Source organism: Lithobates pipiens, unplaced genomic scaffold (genome assembly GCF_037356315.1).
Source record: "Lithobates pipiens isolate NorthernLeopardFrog02 unplaced genomic scaffold, aLitPip1_a1.2 Scaffold_1, whole genome shotgun sequence".
NCBI lineage: Eukaryota > Metazoa > Chordata > Amphibia > Anura > Ranidae > Lithobates > Lithobates pipiens.
In genome coordinates, this window is record NW_027507685.1 from 7,544,335 (window position 1) to 7,561,317 (window position 16,983).

Below are 16,983 nucleotides of genomic sequence, written 5' to 3' on the forward strand. Positions count from 1 at the left end.
TGACAATTGCGCGGTCGTGCGACAATGCACTCAAACAAAATTGATGTCCTTTTTTCCCCCCACAAATAGAGCTTTCTTATGGTGGTATTTGATCGTCTCTGTGGTTTTTGATTTTTTGCGCCATAAACAAAAAAAGAGCAACAATTTTGAAAAAAAAAACACATTGGGGGTTATTTACGAAAGGAGAATCCACTTTGGACTACAAGTGCTTTGCAAGTGCAGTCGCTGTAAATCCGAGGGGGACATGCAAGGAAAATAAAAAACAGCATTTTAGCTTGCACATGATTGGACGATAAAATCAGCAGAGCTTCCCCTCATTTCAGATCTACCCCCTCAGATCTACAGCGACTACACTTCAAAGTGCACTTGTAGTGCAAAGTGGATTTGCCTTTCGTAATAACTCCTAATATTTTGTACTTTTTGCTATAATAATTATCCCCCCCCCTTTTTTTTTTTTTTTTTTTTTTTAAAAAGCAAATTTTTTCTCAGTTTTTACATATTTTTGGTTTAAAAAAGAAAAAAAAATCACAATACGCATATATTGATTGGTTTAGCGTCTACAAAATAGGGGATAGATTTATAAAAAATATTATTTATTATTATTATTTTTACTAGTAATGGCAGCGATCTGCGATTTTTTTTATCGGGACTGCGACATTATGGTGGACACAGCGGACACTTGTGACACATTTTTGGGACCATTGGCATTTATACAGCGATCAGTGCTATAAAAATGCACGGATTACTGTAAAAATGTCACTGGCAGGGAAGGGGTTAATACTAGGGGGTGATCAAGGGGTTAACTGTGTTCCCTGCTTTGTGTTTCTAACTGAAGGGGGAGGGGACTGACTAGAGGACGTGACGGATCATGGTTCCTAGCTATTAGGAACACACGATCTGTCACTCCTCGCAGAACATGGATTTGTGTGTTTACACACACATGTCTGTGTTCTGCCTCTCATGCCCACAATTGCTCGTGGCCGGTGGTCATCGCGACCGTCAGCCACGAGGATTGGCACCCCCGCAGTGCAGCATGCACCTACTATCCCGCTCCCATGAGCCGACGTATAGCTACGACGGCTCGCAGGATCGCGCAGACCAGCCGCAGTAAAATGATGGTGGCTGGTCGGCAAGCGGTTAAACTAGAATTCCTGCCTGACACTAAGTAGCCTTAAAATGTCTTCTCCCCTCCTCTAGCTATGCTGACTAACCTGGTAAAAAAAAAAATATATATATATATATATATATATATATATGTATACTTTCCTTTCTAAAAGAGGGGTCTATAGGACTTTATATGAGGAGATGACGTTGTCTTCAACCACCATCCCTATTAAAATATATAAATGAAGCATGCGGAGGGTCACGTGTTATGTGGGGTTAAAATGAACATATCTATAATATGTGTAAAAGAGTAGGACATTTGTCTCATAATAATTTTATTTATTAATTTTATTATTTATTTTTTTTTTTTATTGAAAATTGATATACTACACACATAATTAGATACCTGCATAGAGTAAAAAAATAATAATGAAAAACATTATTTTATACATAAATACATAATTCATAAATAATCGAAAAAATGTATAGCACATGATACATAAAGAAAGGGTTGGTTTGGGACTTTGAGTGAGGCATGTGGTCGGACTGAGCATGCGCCTCCATCCCTATTAATTGATTTTAAAAAAAAGGGGGGGGGGGGGGGTTGGGACTTTGAATGAGATGTGTGTTGCACAAATGAAAGTTGATAGATAATATTGCATGAGTTTATTCATGAATTACACATAAAACATGATACATTACAGGTATAATGAGCTGATGTGCATGTGGTTGACAATAAAAGATCAAAATTGCATTATTGCACATGGTGAATGAAATTCATATGAGAGATAGAAAAAGAAAATTGATATACGACACACATAATTAGATACCTGCATAGACTAACAAAATTGAATGAAAAACATTATTTTATACATAAATTCATAATTCATAAATAATCTAAAAAATGGATAGCACATGATACATATAGGAAAGCCCAAAATTTTATAGCAGATGATTGGAATGTAATCAAATACAAAATGTATGAACAGAATCTACAATGACGTGGTAGGATACAGTACACAATTTAAACACGGCGTCTGTTAGCTCAACGCATTTTGTGACTTGATGTCGCTCATCAGGAGCAAGCGTGTACATGTGTAAGCCCTTGTACACATGGTCGGAAATTCCGACGGAATGTGTCCTATCAGACCGTTTTGTCAGATAATCCGACTGTGTGTGGTCTCCATCAGACTGTTTCCGTCTGAATATCCGACGGACCAAGTTTTCCAACTTGTCCATTAAATTTTCCAACAAAATGCTCCAATCGGACATACTCCGATCATGTGTAGCCTACTCCGATGGACAAAGTGCCACGCATGCTCAAATCCAATTTCTAGACCAAAGCTATTGGCTACTAGCCTGAACGTAGTCCCGTCATAACGAAATAACGTCATCACGTTATGTACAATCGGATTTTCCAACAACTTTGTCCGACCGTGTGTATGCAACAGTTTCAGACAAAATCCGTCAGACAAAATCCAACGGATTTGGTTGTCAGAATGTCCGACTGTATGTACAATGGCTTAGATATCTCTATAATGATATATCATGCATTTCTAGTTGGTCTAATATAGTCACAAGTGTGAAAAATAAAAAAGAAATGGGGATAAAACACCCCATATAATACTTACAGGGTACCCAATTTATATGATACTGAGGGGCATGAGTATCCCCACATGGGGAACATCTTTTCCGGGAGCTGAGATGATATGTTAGGCGACAGGCAACCCTCCATGCACACTGGAGCTCATAAACTGCAGTTTATTGGAGTTTGGGCGTTTTTTTTAAAAGCCCATAAACTCCACTCTATGTTAGCCTATGTGTCCATGCACACATAGACGTTTTTTTTAGCTTTAATGAGCAGTGGAGTTTATGGGCTTTTTTCTGAACGCCAGAAATTTGTGTTCAAAGTGACGTTTTTCACCGCCAAAAAAACGACAAACGCTGATAAACGTTTATAAACGCTCATAAACACACGTTAATTAATGTTCAGCATTCTATTTTTTCAATGCATTGTTGAAGTTTGGAATGCACTGTGGGATTTTTGGAGCGTCCTCTGTGTATTTTTATTGAAAACGCCCATAAACGTTAACGCTAATAAACGCTTATAAACGCTAGTACAAAACACTGTTAAAAGCACTTTTTTCAACCAGCGTTTTCTGCCAGCAATCTGGCGTCCAGAAAAAGCTTTTTTTGAGCTTCAGTGTGCATGGAGCCTAAATCTTTGATATATGGGTGAGCATGTGTGATTGCAAAAAACAAATTGGGGCTGTAAGCCCTTGTACACACGGTCGGAGATTCCGTCGGAATGTGTCCTATCGGACCGTTTTGTCGGATATTCCGACTGTGTGTGGTCTGCATTGGACTGTTTCCATCGGAATATCCGACGGACCAACTTTTCCAACTTGTCGGTAAAATTTTCCGACCAAATGCTCCGATCAGACATACTCCAATCATGTGTAGCCTACTCCGACGGACAAAGTGCCACGCATGCTCAGATCAAATTCCTAGACCAAAGCTATTGGCTACTAGCCTGAACGTAGTCCCGTCGTAACGAAATAACGTCATCACGTTCTGTACAATCGGATTTTCCGACAACTTAGTCCGACCGTGTGTATGCAACATCACTTCCGGACCTCGTCCGAAATTAATCCGTCGGAATAACTCCGACGGATTTGGTTGTCGGAATCTCAGACCGTGTGTACAAGGGCTAAAAGATCAATTTAAAAAGTGAGTGACATGTGTATTAAATAACAGTGTGTGAGATCCCTAGTAGGGAAAAAGGGAAAATGCTGCATGAAAGTGTATGAAGTAGACCAAATCACATAAAGAGAAAAGAAAAAGTGAAAAATCGCATTTAAAAAAATCAGGCAGTACCCCCGCAGTACAAAGAGGTGTGCAGTCTGGGTGATAGAGAGGAAATCACAGGGACCTGGTGACATTTTCTAATTCCCGTGGTGTGATAATTCACCCATAGCCAAAACAATGTAATATTTGGTGACACAATATTGTTAAAATAAACCTCCAAAATATATTATAAAAATACTTGAATGAAAAAAATTAATTTTTCACTTGAATTTCTATTTTCTAAAGGATCTTAGACCAATCTATGCAGGAAAATGTCGATACTTTACCTCTTCAGATGAGGATCACTCCACTGATACCACTGAGGTAAGTTAGATGACATGACCTATACTTAGGGTTGCCACCTCATCCCTTTAAACCCAAACGCATATTAATAACACAGGTTCCGTGGCTGATTAACCACTTCAATACAGGGCACTTATACACCCTTCCTGCCCAGACCAATTGTTAGCTTTCAGCGCTCTTGCACTTTCAATGCCAATTACTCAGTCATGCAACACTCTATCCAAACAACATTTTTATAATTTTTTCATAAAAATAGAGCTTTCTTTTGGTGGTATTTAATCACCACAGTTTTTTTTATTTTTAACGACATAAGTGAAATTAGAGTGAAAATTTTGAAAAAAAAAAACACCTTTTTTTTGTTTCTGTGATAAAATTTTGCAAATAAGTAATTTTTGTTCATAAATTTGAGCCAAAATTTATACTGCTACATATCTTTGGTAAAAATAGCCCAAATAAGTGTATATCGTTTGGTCTGTGTGAAAGACTAAGCCCTTGTACACACGGTCGGAGAATCCGTCGGAATGTGTCCTATGTGTCGTCCTATGTGTCGTTGGATAATCCGACTGTGTGTGGTATGCATCGGACTGATTCCGTCGGAATATCCGTCGGACCCAATTTTCCAACATGTTGGAAATATTTCCCGACCAACTGGTTTGATCGGACATACTCCGATCATGTATAGAGTATTTTGATCGGACCAAGTGCCACGCATGCTCAGATCAAATTCCTACATCAAAGCTATTGGCTACTAGCCTGAACGTAGTCCCATCGTAACGAAATTGCGTCATTACGTTCTGAATGATCGGATTCGACAACTTAGTCCGACCGTGTGTATGCAACAGTTTCGGACAAGATCCGACGGGCAAAATCCGACGGACAAGATCCGACGGATTTGGTTGTCGAAATCTCCGACCGTGTGTACAGGGGCTTAGAGTCTACAAGCTATTGTGCAAAAATTTAAAAAAAATTAAATTGATCACACCCGATAATGGCCTTTTTCATTTCTTGAGACCCTGAAATGTCAGGAAAGTGCAAATATCCCCCAAATGACCCCTTTTTGAAAAGTAGACAGTCCAGTGTATTTAGAAAGAGGGATAGAGATTTTTTTAAGTTGTAATTTTTTCCCACAATTCTATGGAAAATTAAGTAATTATTATTATTATTTTTCTTTACACAAAATTGTCATAACAACAAGTTATTTCTCACACACAGCATATGCATACTTCCAATTACACCTCAAAATACATTCTGCTACTCCTCCGGAGTATGGCGATGCCACATGTGTGAGACTTTCACAGCCTGGCCACATACAGAGGCCCAACAAGCAGGGAGCGCCATCAGGCATTCTATGAGCATAAATTACACATCTAATTTCCTAACAACCTATCACACTTTTGAAGGCGCTGGAGCACCAGGACAATGGATTTACCTACAAAATGACCCCATTATGGAAAGCAAACACCCCAATTATATGAGGCATAATGAGTCTTTCGAATGGTTCATTTTTTTTCCAAAAGTCTTCAAAAAACGTGGAAAGAAAATGAAAACATTTTTGTCATGGTTATGCAATAGAGTTTGTCTGTCAGCTTACCTCTCACCATATGTTCATCTCTAGAGACCAGCCACTCTCACCTGACTGCTTTTATAATCTCTCCTCTAAGCATGACTCCACCCTAGCTCCTATCAGAGAACTCTATATTAACCTGTGCACTGCAGGCTAGCCGTGCTGATCAACATTGTGTGTTTAGCTTCCTGTTTCCTGTGCTCTTCGTTTGTTTCTGTTACCGACCTTGGCGTTTTCTCAACTATTCCTGTCTGCTTGTGACCCTGACCTTTTTAGGCATGTCCCAGACTATCCCTATTTGCCTGTGATCCTGAACCTTTGGCATGCACTCTGTTGTCCTTGTCTGCTTGTGGCCCCGACCTTGGATTATTCCCTTACTGTCCCTATCCTCCTGTTGCCTACTGTGGGCGTGAGCTAGGCGACCCTGGGGGTCGTGACCTGGTGCCAGTTGCAGCCCAGTCCATCCTCACCACTAGAGGCTCTGGTGAACACCTGCTGGCTCTTAAACTCCGCACCTTAGGGTATCTTACCCTCTGACCCCGGTGGGATCCATGTTGGTGTTCCAGCGGCCCTGCCTTCCTTTGCCACCTAGACTCCCAGCCATAGGATCCACTACCTTGCTGTGCACTCCTGACCCCAACGGTGTGCATCTGTCACCTGGCCTCAGGTGGCCTGACAATCTTTTTTACACAAAGTGGTCAATTTATAAGATATTTCTAACACATAACATGTACATAGCAAAAATTACACCCCGAAATGCATTCTGCTAGTCGTCCCGAGTATGGTGATACCACATGTGTCAGAGACTTTTACACAGCCTGGCCACATAGAGAGGCCCAACATGCATAGAGCACCGTCAGGGGTTCTAGGAGCATAAAGTACACATAAAACTTCCTAACAACCTATTACACTTTTGAAGGCCCTGGAGTACCAGGTCAATGGAATTAGCACCAAAATGACCCCATTTTGGAAAGTAAACACCCCAACGTATATTCTATGAGGCATAATGAGTATTTTGAACATGTCATTTTTTTCCAAAAATTTGAAAGAAAATAAAAACCTATTTTTTTTTCTTACACAAAGTTGTCAATTTATAACATTTTTCTAACACATAACATGTACATAGCAAAAATTACCCCCCAAAACACATTATGCTACTTCTCCTGAGTATGGTGATACCACATGTGTGAGACCTTTACACAGCCTGGCCACATAGAGAGCACCAACATGCAGGGAACCCTATCAGGCGTTCTAGGAGCATTAATTACACATTTAGTTTCCTGACTACCTATCACACTTTTAAAGGTACTGGAGTGCTAGGACAATGGAAACACCCACAAAATGACCCCATTTTGAAGGGCAAACACCCAAATGTATATTCTATAAGGCATGGGCTGGTATTCGAGTACTCTGATGGCAACAGGTACTCGGGTACTCTGATGTTGACAGGTATTCGGGTACTCTGATGGTGACGGGTATTCGGGTACTCTGATGGTGACAGGTATTCGGGTACCCTGATGGTGACAGGTACTCTGATGGGCTGTGACCGGTACTCTTACGGGCTGTGACAGGTCCTCTTTATTTGGGGGGAGATCGGACACTGTACTGTACCTTTTCGTTCCAGATCTCACACACTGAGGAGGAGAACCTGGAAACGGCACTATAGCCGTTTGTTGACATTTGTAACCGGCTGTGATTGGACAATTTCATTGGCTCTTTACCCTGATCGGAATGGGCTGTGTCCGAGTGACACTCCTCATCCCCGATCGCCACAGTGGGGGCCCGCAGGAGCGGCGGGAACCGGAGGACATCATATGACGGCCACCTGGAGGGAGGAGATATTACTGCCGGTCTCATTTTACAAGTGGTTAAGGTGGTAAACACACTTGGTGCCTTATCTCCAATAAATTAGCCTCAGAACCTGTGTAATTCATATGTATTCGGGTTTAAAGAGACGAGGTGGAAACCCTACCTATACTCCTCTTGATTACAACTTGTAAAATGTTGATCCATCACAGTTTAGTTTTTGATTTCCTCTCTCTCTCAGGTGATGTGCCAGATGCCAACTCGAGGATCTTGTTCGTTGAAAGTAAAAAGCAACACCTGTTATTGCTGTGAGCTATATAATTGTGGGAGGTAAATGACTATGCCATGTTTTTCTTGGTGTATGTTTGCTGTCATATTAATATTAGTGATGGGTGACTCTGGCAATTTTTGGGGCCTAAAGGAAAACTTTGGGTAGCTGGGCACTGCAATGGAGAAAAAAAGTGGTAGCTGGGCACTGCAATGGGGGACATTTAAGAAAGCAACATAAGAAAAATGTAAATACTGTACAGCGAGAAAAGGTCCTTTGGAGGCAGATTTGAGGGTGACAAATTAAAAAAATGCCAATCATTTAAAGACATGCTTGGGAGATACCTTTAAGCTGTATGTGGTGTTATGGAACAGTATAATTTTCATGGACAGCATCAGCAGCACCATAATTTGTCATGACAGATTTTGGACGTCATGGTTTTTTTAACTTTTACATTGGGGTGCACCAAATGGAAATTTTGGTATAGAAACCAAAAATGCACTTTGCCAAAAACCGAAATTGAAAATGACATTTAAAAAAAAAAAAATTTTATTTTTATATATAATTGTATTATATTTTGCTTTTTAATTAATATTATCAACTTAAATTAATATGAATTTATTGTTGGCCATTATTGCCACCTTTAATGCAAGAAAATCTCAAGAAAAATGCATTCTGCAGTCTCTACCCATCTCTTGTATCATGTGTTATTCAGTGGTCCATGGAGATTTCCTCAATTCCCAATCCGGGTGACGCTGCAGAGATGTGGGGCTGCAGATGGCTTATTATCGGCAGAGAGTACTTCCTGCGCGTAGCCTAACCGCCCATCCAGCACTAGCATGTCTCCTTGTTGGAAGCCCTCCTCCAGAAGTGTTCCACGCCGGCCCCAGCGTCTTCCTGATGGCCACAGGAAGTACTCTCTGCCGATAATCATCCTTCTGCAGCCCCACATCTCTGCAGCGTCACCCGGATTGGGAATTGAGGAAATCTCCATGGACCACTGAATAACAGATGAGCCTTTTTATCTTTGTCGTCTTGTAAGTGTAATCATTCGTTGTGTCATTAAAACATACATTTTAATACTGCACTCAGGTGGCGCTTCCCTTTTTATCCTTCGCTTGCTTACTACAGAGCCAGCTCTCTGAGGACAGCAGCTGCCTTTCTGATCAGCCATTATACTTTGTTTTAAAACCCTGAACTGCCAGATAAAATTTTAACCATTGGGCTGCCAGTTTGAGTACCATGGACTTAATAATCATCTATAATTGTCCAATTATTGTATGCACCTTTTGTATTGCACTTACAGTTACCACCACATTTATTCATCTCTTGTACCATGTCCACAGTCTCTAACCATCTCTTGTATCATGTCCACAGCCTCTAACCATCTCTTGTATCATGTCCACAGCCTCTAACCATCTCTTGTATCATGTCCACAGCCTCTAACCATCTCTTGTATCATGTCCACAGTCTCTAACCATCTCTTGTGTTATGTCCAGAGTCTCTAACCATCACTTGTATAATGTCCACAGTCTCTAACCATCTCCTGTATCAGGTCCACAGTCTCTAACCATTTTTGTATCATGTCCACAGTCTCTAACCATCTCTTGTATCGGCAGCCTTCCCAGTGCATGTCAGATGCAGCCTAGCCAGTGCATTTTAGATGCAGCCTAGCCAGTGCATTTTAGATGCAGCCTACCAGTGCATGTTAGATGCAGCCTACCAGTGCATGTTAGATGCAGCCTACCAATGCCTGTGGATGCAGCCAACCAGTGCCTGTGCATGCAGCCTACCAGTGCCTGTTAGGTTCAGCCTCTTACCAGTGCTGTGGATGCAGCCTCTCACCAGTGCCTGTGGATGCAGCCTGCCTGTGCCCATAAGATGCAGCCTCTCACCAGTGCCTGTGAATGCAGCCTGCCTGTGCCCAGATCAGAGCGACGATCTCCCGTTGTGTCACAGAGCTGGATTTGAATTGCCCGGGCCGCAGTAACAATGTCCCGCCTCCTGTGATCACATCACACTGATTCAATGTCCTGGCATTGAATCAGTGTGCCTTCTATCACAGGATGGGGGACATTGTTACTACGACCCAGGCAATTCAGCTCCCTAACACAGGGAGATCACCGTTCTGCAAGGAGAGGAGGAAGAAGAGGAGGAGGAGGGAGAGGAGGACAGGACCAGGAGGACAGGACCTTGAGTCGCCAGGATGACACCCAGCAATGGGCAGCACCTGGTGGCTCAGCCACCGCTATCGCGCATGCGCAATTATCAGCATTTTTTTTCTTTCGGCAATATGCCAAAAACACAATTTTTGGCCAAAGTGGTTCGGCTGCCAAAATTTCGGTGCATCCCAATCTGATTCTTTTCAGTTTAAAAAAATAATGTTTTTTTTTTAGTTAGTTTTCTGACACCTGATTCATATTTCTATCAAGCAGTTATAGGCATACATTCATCCATGGAAGCCACAACAGAGTGCAACACTGTAGTACCTTAAATGTTTATTAAACCCTCACACCCCCTCCCATCCCTATATCCCCAATTATTCACAAAACAAAGTCATGAGGTATGTGATAGCATTTAGCCAGCGTCAGGATAGTACACAAGCATTTGGATAGGCAGGAAAGAGAGAGAGACAAAGCACGTTTTTGTCTTGCAATGAAAATTTTAAGTATTTTATCTGAGAAAGTAGCCGCAAATAATTTATAGAGGCTGGACAATATGTTAGCAGCTTTGTTAAGCTGCAATATAAGAAGCAGAAATGAGGCAGGTTTATTATGAAATTAGAATGTATTATCTGAGAGACAACGGCCACAAATATTATACATTGACTGGATAGTATGTAAGCAACTTGGTGAGGCCAACATTTATGAGGAAGAGATGAGGCAGGTTTTATTTTGAAATAAAATGTTAAAGCGTATTATCCAAGAGACAATAGCAACAAATATTATACAGTGGCTAGACAGTATGAAAGCAGCTTGGTTAGGCCGTAACCTAAAGGGCTGAGACTGGGTTAAAATTTAAATATGAATTTGAGTGTATTAGCTGAGAGGCCATAGCCTGCAATATTGTACAGTGGCTAGATAGTATGTAAGCAACTTGGTTAGGTTGCAATGTAGGAGGAAAAGATGAGGCAGATTTTATCTTAAAATACACATTAGAGTGTATTATTTGAGAGACAAAAGGTACAAATATTGTGTAGTGGCTGGACAGTATGTAAGCAGCTTGGTTAGGCCACAATTTAAAGAACAAGGCAGGTTTTATCTTGAAAAACTAATTCTGAGAGATAATACCCACAGAAATTGTACAGTGGCTGAATATTATGTAAAAAGCTTGGCAAGGCTGCAATATAAGAGGGAGAAATGAGGCAGGCTTGAAATAAACAGAGTGTGATATTTGAAACAGAATAGTGATAAATATTGTACAGTGGCTGGACAGTATGTAAGCAGCTTGGTTGCTTCACAATACTAGAGGGAAAGCCGAGGCAGGTTTATTATTTCAGTAACAATGGCCAAAAATATTTTTGACTGCCAGCACACCAGAATAGGCTGCAAACCTTGGAACTCAAAACAAGATTTACCCTGCAACAAATATTAGAACTTTTGCAGCTTGGGTTAAAGCGGGAGTCCACCGGGACTCCGCATTTTTTTTTAAAAAGCCAGCAGCTACAAATACTGCGGCTGCTGACTTTTAAAATAGTGACACTTACCTGTCCAGCGCGCCCGCGATGTCGGCACCCGAAGCCGATCTCTCGATCGTCTCTCGGGTGCTGCCGCCGCCATCTTGGGTATGGGAATCAGGAAGTGGAGCCTTTCGGCTTCATTTCCTGGTTCCCTACTGCGCATGCGCGAGTCGCGCTGTGCAATAAGGATGGACCCGCTGCCTCTGGGATCTGTGTGTTTCCCAGCAGGCAGCGGGGGACTTTCGGAAAGGGGCGTAATCTACGCCCCTTTCCGCAGAGAGCTATTCCGGAAGTGGGTGCAGATACCTGTACTGTACAGGTACCTGCACCCCCCTCCCCCCTGAAAGGTGCCAATTGTGGCGCCGGAGGGGGGGAGGGTTCCGATGAGCGGAAGGTCCACTTTAGGGTGGACCTCCGCTTTAAGCTGCAGAAACAATATGTGGCAACTTTACAGTGCTTGGGCACCGGAATAGATCAGAGGCTGCAAGACACAAAGCAGGATCCTGTAGCAAACAGAAATTTTGCAACAATAGTTGTGGAAACATTGTGCAGCATCTTTACACTGCTAGAGCGCCAGAATAGGCTGCAAGTTTTGAGGCACCACACAGGATTTACCCTGCAGCAAATATTAGAAAGTTTTCAGCTGAGGTTGAGATGAACAAACTTTGTGTGGCACATTTGCATTACCTGGGTACCGAAATAGGTCACAAACTTTGAGGCACAAAGCAGGATTTACCCTGTAACAATCATTCAAATTTTTGCAACTGAATTTGAGCAGGGAAAACATTGTGCGGCACCTTTCCAGGAACTCCAGAACAGGATGCAAACTTTTAGGAGCAATGTAGCATTTACCCTACAACAAACATTCAAAATTTTGCATTGTGGCTTAATGCTGGATTTACAATGGCTGCACAGTATATAAGCAGCTTGGGAGTGAGAAATGAGGCAGGTTTAAAGCAGTATTAAACTCAAAACCAAAAATGTAATATATTGCAGCTTACCAATCATGGGTGGCTGCATTCATTTTATTTTTTTTTAGCCATTTTCCCCTCTGTTTTCACCTTGTGATCTGGTCAATAACGAAACCTTTACTCAAGTGCCCCCACTCTGGAGGAATGAGCATGGGGGCACCTTTGGACAGCAGCATTGTCAGTCTGGAGTGAGAGTAGTGTTAAATGTTCTAGCAGAATTACACTAATAAATCAAAACCAAACCCCAGCTTACACATTTTATAATCAGTTACAGCAAACAGTTTTGTTTTTTCTTTTAGGATAAAGACTTTACATGAATAAAAACTGATCATTTAAAGCACCCCTGATAATGTTAAATGTTTTTTCTCATCCCTGTTAACTGAAACATCTGGAAGAGAGCTTGTTCTTTTGAAAAAACAACAGACTTATTGCCTGGATCTGGATTACCAGATGAAATTGAAAGAAAGAAAGCCTAAAAAAAGTAAACTAATGCAGCCATCTGATGTACGAACTGATAAGCTGACATATAATACATATTTGCATTTGACTTTAATACAGCATTATTCTTCAAATAAACATGAAATTGTATGATCTGAAAGACAATAGCCACAAATATTGTAGACTGGGTTGACAGTATTTTAGGCTGTAATATTAGAGGGAGATACAAGTCAGGTTTTATCTTCAATAAACATTAGCACATATTTCTCAGAGACAATAGCCACACGTAATGTATGGATACATATACATGTATAGTATGTAAGCATGGACACTATGTAAGCAGCTTAATTGGGGCACAATTTGGGGGGAAAGAAAAGACAGGGTTTATCTTGCCACTGATATTGAGAGTGGTGCATAGTGACTGGACAGTAAGTAAATAGCTTGGTTAGGTCGCAATATAAGAGGTAAAAATGAGGCAGGTTTTTTTTAAATAAACAAAGTGTATTAACTGAGAGATAATATCCACAAATATTGTTTAGTCACTAGACAGGTTAGGCAGCAATTTAAAAAGGAGAGATGAGGCAGATTTGGAGGCATGTAGATCATCACAGGGGATCCTACAACCACCACGAAATGTGACAACGGTGTTCTTATGCAGCACCTGCTCTGAGTATCCCTTTTGGGCTCCTCCTAGGATGGTGGCTGACATTGACCATTTTATCCCTGTATTGAGGATATAATTCCTACTTCATCGTAGCTCACCATTTTTGTTTGCCTTTTCAAAAGGTGCCAAAATGCTGCAAATCTAGTCTCTGCTGTATGGCCAACGTTGACTTCTGTGAGGATGTCACAGATGAGGCAGTTGGCAGGCAGCTGATTTTGGTGGTTCACTTCTGCCAGGTGAGCCAGTTACAAAGAGCCAGAGTATGAGGTCAGTGAATAGGAGAGGAAGTACAGTAACTGCACTGTCACCACTGGAAAATATATATTAGAGCAGCACCACCAGCTCCAGTGGTGTGGTCCATCCTGCATCCTTCATAGCCACCAGAAAATTGATATAACATGCTGTGAAGGATGTGTAGTATCCCTGCCCATGCTCACTGTGTGGTCCCGAGACACAGATACCTAATGTTCCACATGCTGGCAGAGGGCAGGGATATCCTTCTGGGCAAAATAATGGCTTTCGCTGTGATGTAGAACAGACCATAAAATCACAGAAGTGGGCTGATTCCAGAAGCTGGAATCTAGCAGCTGTAAAGCCAGCAGTTCTGCCAAGCTGTCATTACACTGGGGATGGGGGGTGATTTGGGTAAATTTTTTTCTTTTGCTCCAGCAGCTACAGATGGGACAACTGCCACAGGAAGAATGCTGCTGGAGATGATGTACTGGGTGTAGGAGAATTCTGCAAGGGTCAAGGTCTCTTGATCCTGCTCAGTATAGTAGAAAACAGTGCTGGCCTTTTGCTGCCAACTTGTCTCATTGAGATACTGCTTCCATTGAGCTCTGTAGTACAGAGTGATGTGTTGCCTCATGCATGTGGTACTAAAATGGCTGGTACTTTTACCCTGGCCCATATGCTGCAGGGACAGGCTGCAGATCACAACAGTGCCGTCAGCAGCAGATACATTAAAACATGCTTACACAGCAGAGTTCTGTGGACCACCCCTGGGGATAGCAGTGACCTGTATCTGTTGGGCAGTGCTGCCAAATTGATTAGGATAGCTGCTCCCTCCATTCCTCTGCTGGCTGCCCCTGTCCCTGGACAAAATCTTATCTCATAGCTGACCTGTCTCCCCCCCCCCCCCCCCCCCCACCCTCAGAACTTTCCTGCTTTTGGCCCCTTTCACACTGGGGAGCTCAGTGCGCTGGCGGTAAAGCCTCGCTATATTTAGCGGCGCTTTACCGTCATTTTAGCATCGCTGATCGGCCGCTAGCGGGGCAGTTTTAACCCCTGCTAGCAGCCGAACAAGGGTTAAAACCGCCCGCAAAGCGTCGCTGCAGCGACGTTTTGCAGGTGGGTTTGGAGTGCTGCCCCATTGTTTTCAAGAAGGGAAGGGGCGCTTCAGGAGCGGTAAATATACCACTCCTACAGTGCTGCAACGATGCGGTTTGCAGGACATTTTTGACCGTCCTGCAAGCGCACCTCTCCAGTGTGAAAGCCCTCGGGGCTGTCACATTGGAGTGGACGGAGTGGCTCTTTCAGGGTGCTTTGCAGGTGCTATTTTTAGCACTTTAGCGCCTGCAAAGCGCCTCAGTGTGAAAGGGGCCTTCCAGATATTTCCCACCTCATTATCTACCCCTTGCCCATTACTGGAGCTCATTTTGCAGTAAGCTCCAGCTGCTAGAACATCAATGCCTCTTGCTGCTCCCTGCCGACGTCCCCCAATTGCGAAGTAGCTGAATCCTCCTTGCCTTCTGAGGACACAACGCTATCTTGCTCATCCTCAATATCGGAAAAGGTGATATACTTGCATATGATCAAGATCATCCTCCTGCAGCAAGTCAATGTGGGATCATAGCAAGTTTGCAGGACTATGGTGAGATTAGCATAAGAGGAGGAAGAGGAGACATTAGCAGCACTTGGTGACAACTCCTATGCAGGAAAAATAAGAAAAAGGCTTTGTCCCCCACTCAGCTTCTTCCTGTGCATGCTATGATAGAAAAGGGAACATGCCCTGCCTCTAGGGAAAACAAATAAAAGACTGTAAAGGGTACCCAGCAGCTAAACAGCAACTTTAGTTGTTGCTGATACACACAAAAGGGTAGTCGGGGGTCTGAACTGTGAGCGAGGGGTGGGGGGACTCAATATAACACTGTACAGCAGGTAACTCTCCCTACACAGACTGTAAGCTCTTTAATCTACTCCAACACACACTGAGAAGTTATTTCTGGGAACCCTTTTATAGTGAGGGGATAGCACATAACAAAGCCCTCAATATTGGCCTAACCCTGCTAAACACAGTTAAAAGGTCAGGCAGGGCATAATGTTTTTTTGTTTTCTTTTTTATTCAATCCAGCGAATTTTTTCTAAAATTTGCAGATATCGCAGACCTTGACCCCAATGGATTCACTGACAACCCACTCTGCGTTAACCCTAACCGCGTTCCTAAATAATATCGATATAATTTTGAAGATTTCAGTATTTCCTAAAACTCATTTCAGATGTGGACACTGGTAGGTTAAACCCACCTATGACTTCAAGTTTTTTTTTTTGAGAACTAGCAGTAACATCTCTGTACAGCTTCTGACCCTTTGCCGAAGCCATCAGAAACTCAAGCACATAATAATCAGTCCTCCTTTCCAAGTAATGTTAAATTAATGACAAATTCCTAGGTGTGTTCTAACTGTAGGGGGGGTGGGACTGACTAAGAGGAGAGAGAGATTGGTGTTCATTCTTTGTATGAACACACAATCTGTCTCTACTCCCCTGAATGAACTGGGATTTGTGTGTTTACACACACAGATCCCGGTTCTCGCTCTGTCATGAGCGATCGCGGGTGCCCGGCGCTGCAGGCGCCCGCTCGCCTCTAGTGGCCAAAAGGCGAGGCGACGTAAGGTAATGTCGTTTCGCCCAGCCGTGCCATTCTGCCACAGTAAAACTGCGGCGGCTGGTCAGCAAGCAGTTAAAGGATAAGTGCAGTTTTTTTGCACTCCACTCTACCACTGGTCCAGGGAAGCCTGGGGGTATCATCTGTCTAGTGTGTGTAAAGGGCTTCTCAGGTGTCATCAGGTGAAGGATTTGCCACTGTAATCAGCCTGAGGGGATTGTGGATGTCATTAGTGAATGTCATGAATCGGATAATAATGTACTTTCAGTCCCTGGGGGCTAGAGTCACATCAGTAAGGAGGGAAATTTACTTTTTTTTTATGTCAACTTAATTTTTATTGATTTTAAGAATTAGAGTTTTTCTGGCAAATAACTTTCTTTTTTTTTTTTTTTTTGTATAGCGAGAGCAAGGATTAGAACCCCTGTTTTTTTTTTACTGCTATCTGGGGCTGTTAC

General features: G+C 42.4%; 1 protein-coding gene across 2 annotated transcripts in view; it reads left to right on the forward strand.

The window, feature by feature from the left end:
- Window positions 1-16,983, forward strand: part of TMEM255A (transmembrane protein 255A) — a 111,823-nt gene that overhangs the window by 83,062 nt on the left and 11,778 nt on the right. For both annotated transcript variants that reach the window (XM_077477978.1, XM_077477897.1), the window contains 2 exons: window positions 4,198-4,275; window positions 7,866-7,954. In XM_077477978.1, coding sequence (XP_077334104.1) covers window positions 4,198-4,275; window positions 7,866-7,954 — 167 coding nt within the window. The remainder of the gene's footprint in view (window positions 1-4,197; window positions 4,276-7,865; window positions 7,955-16,983) is intronic.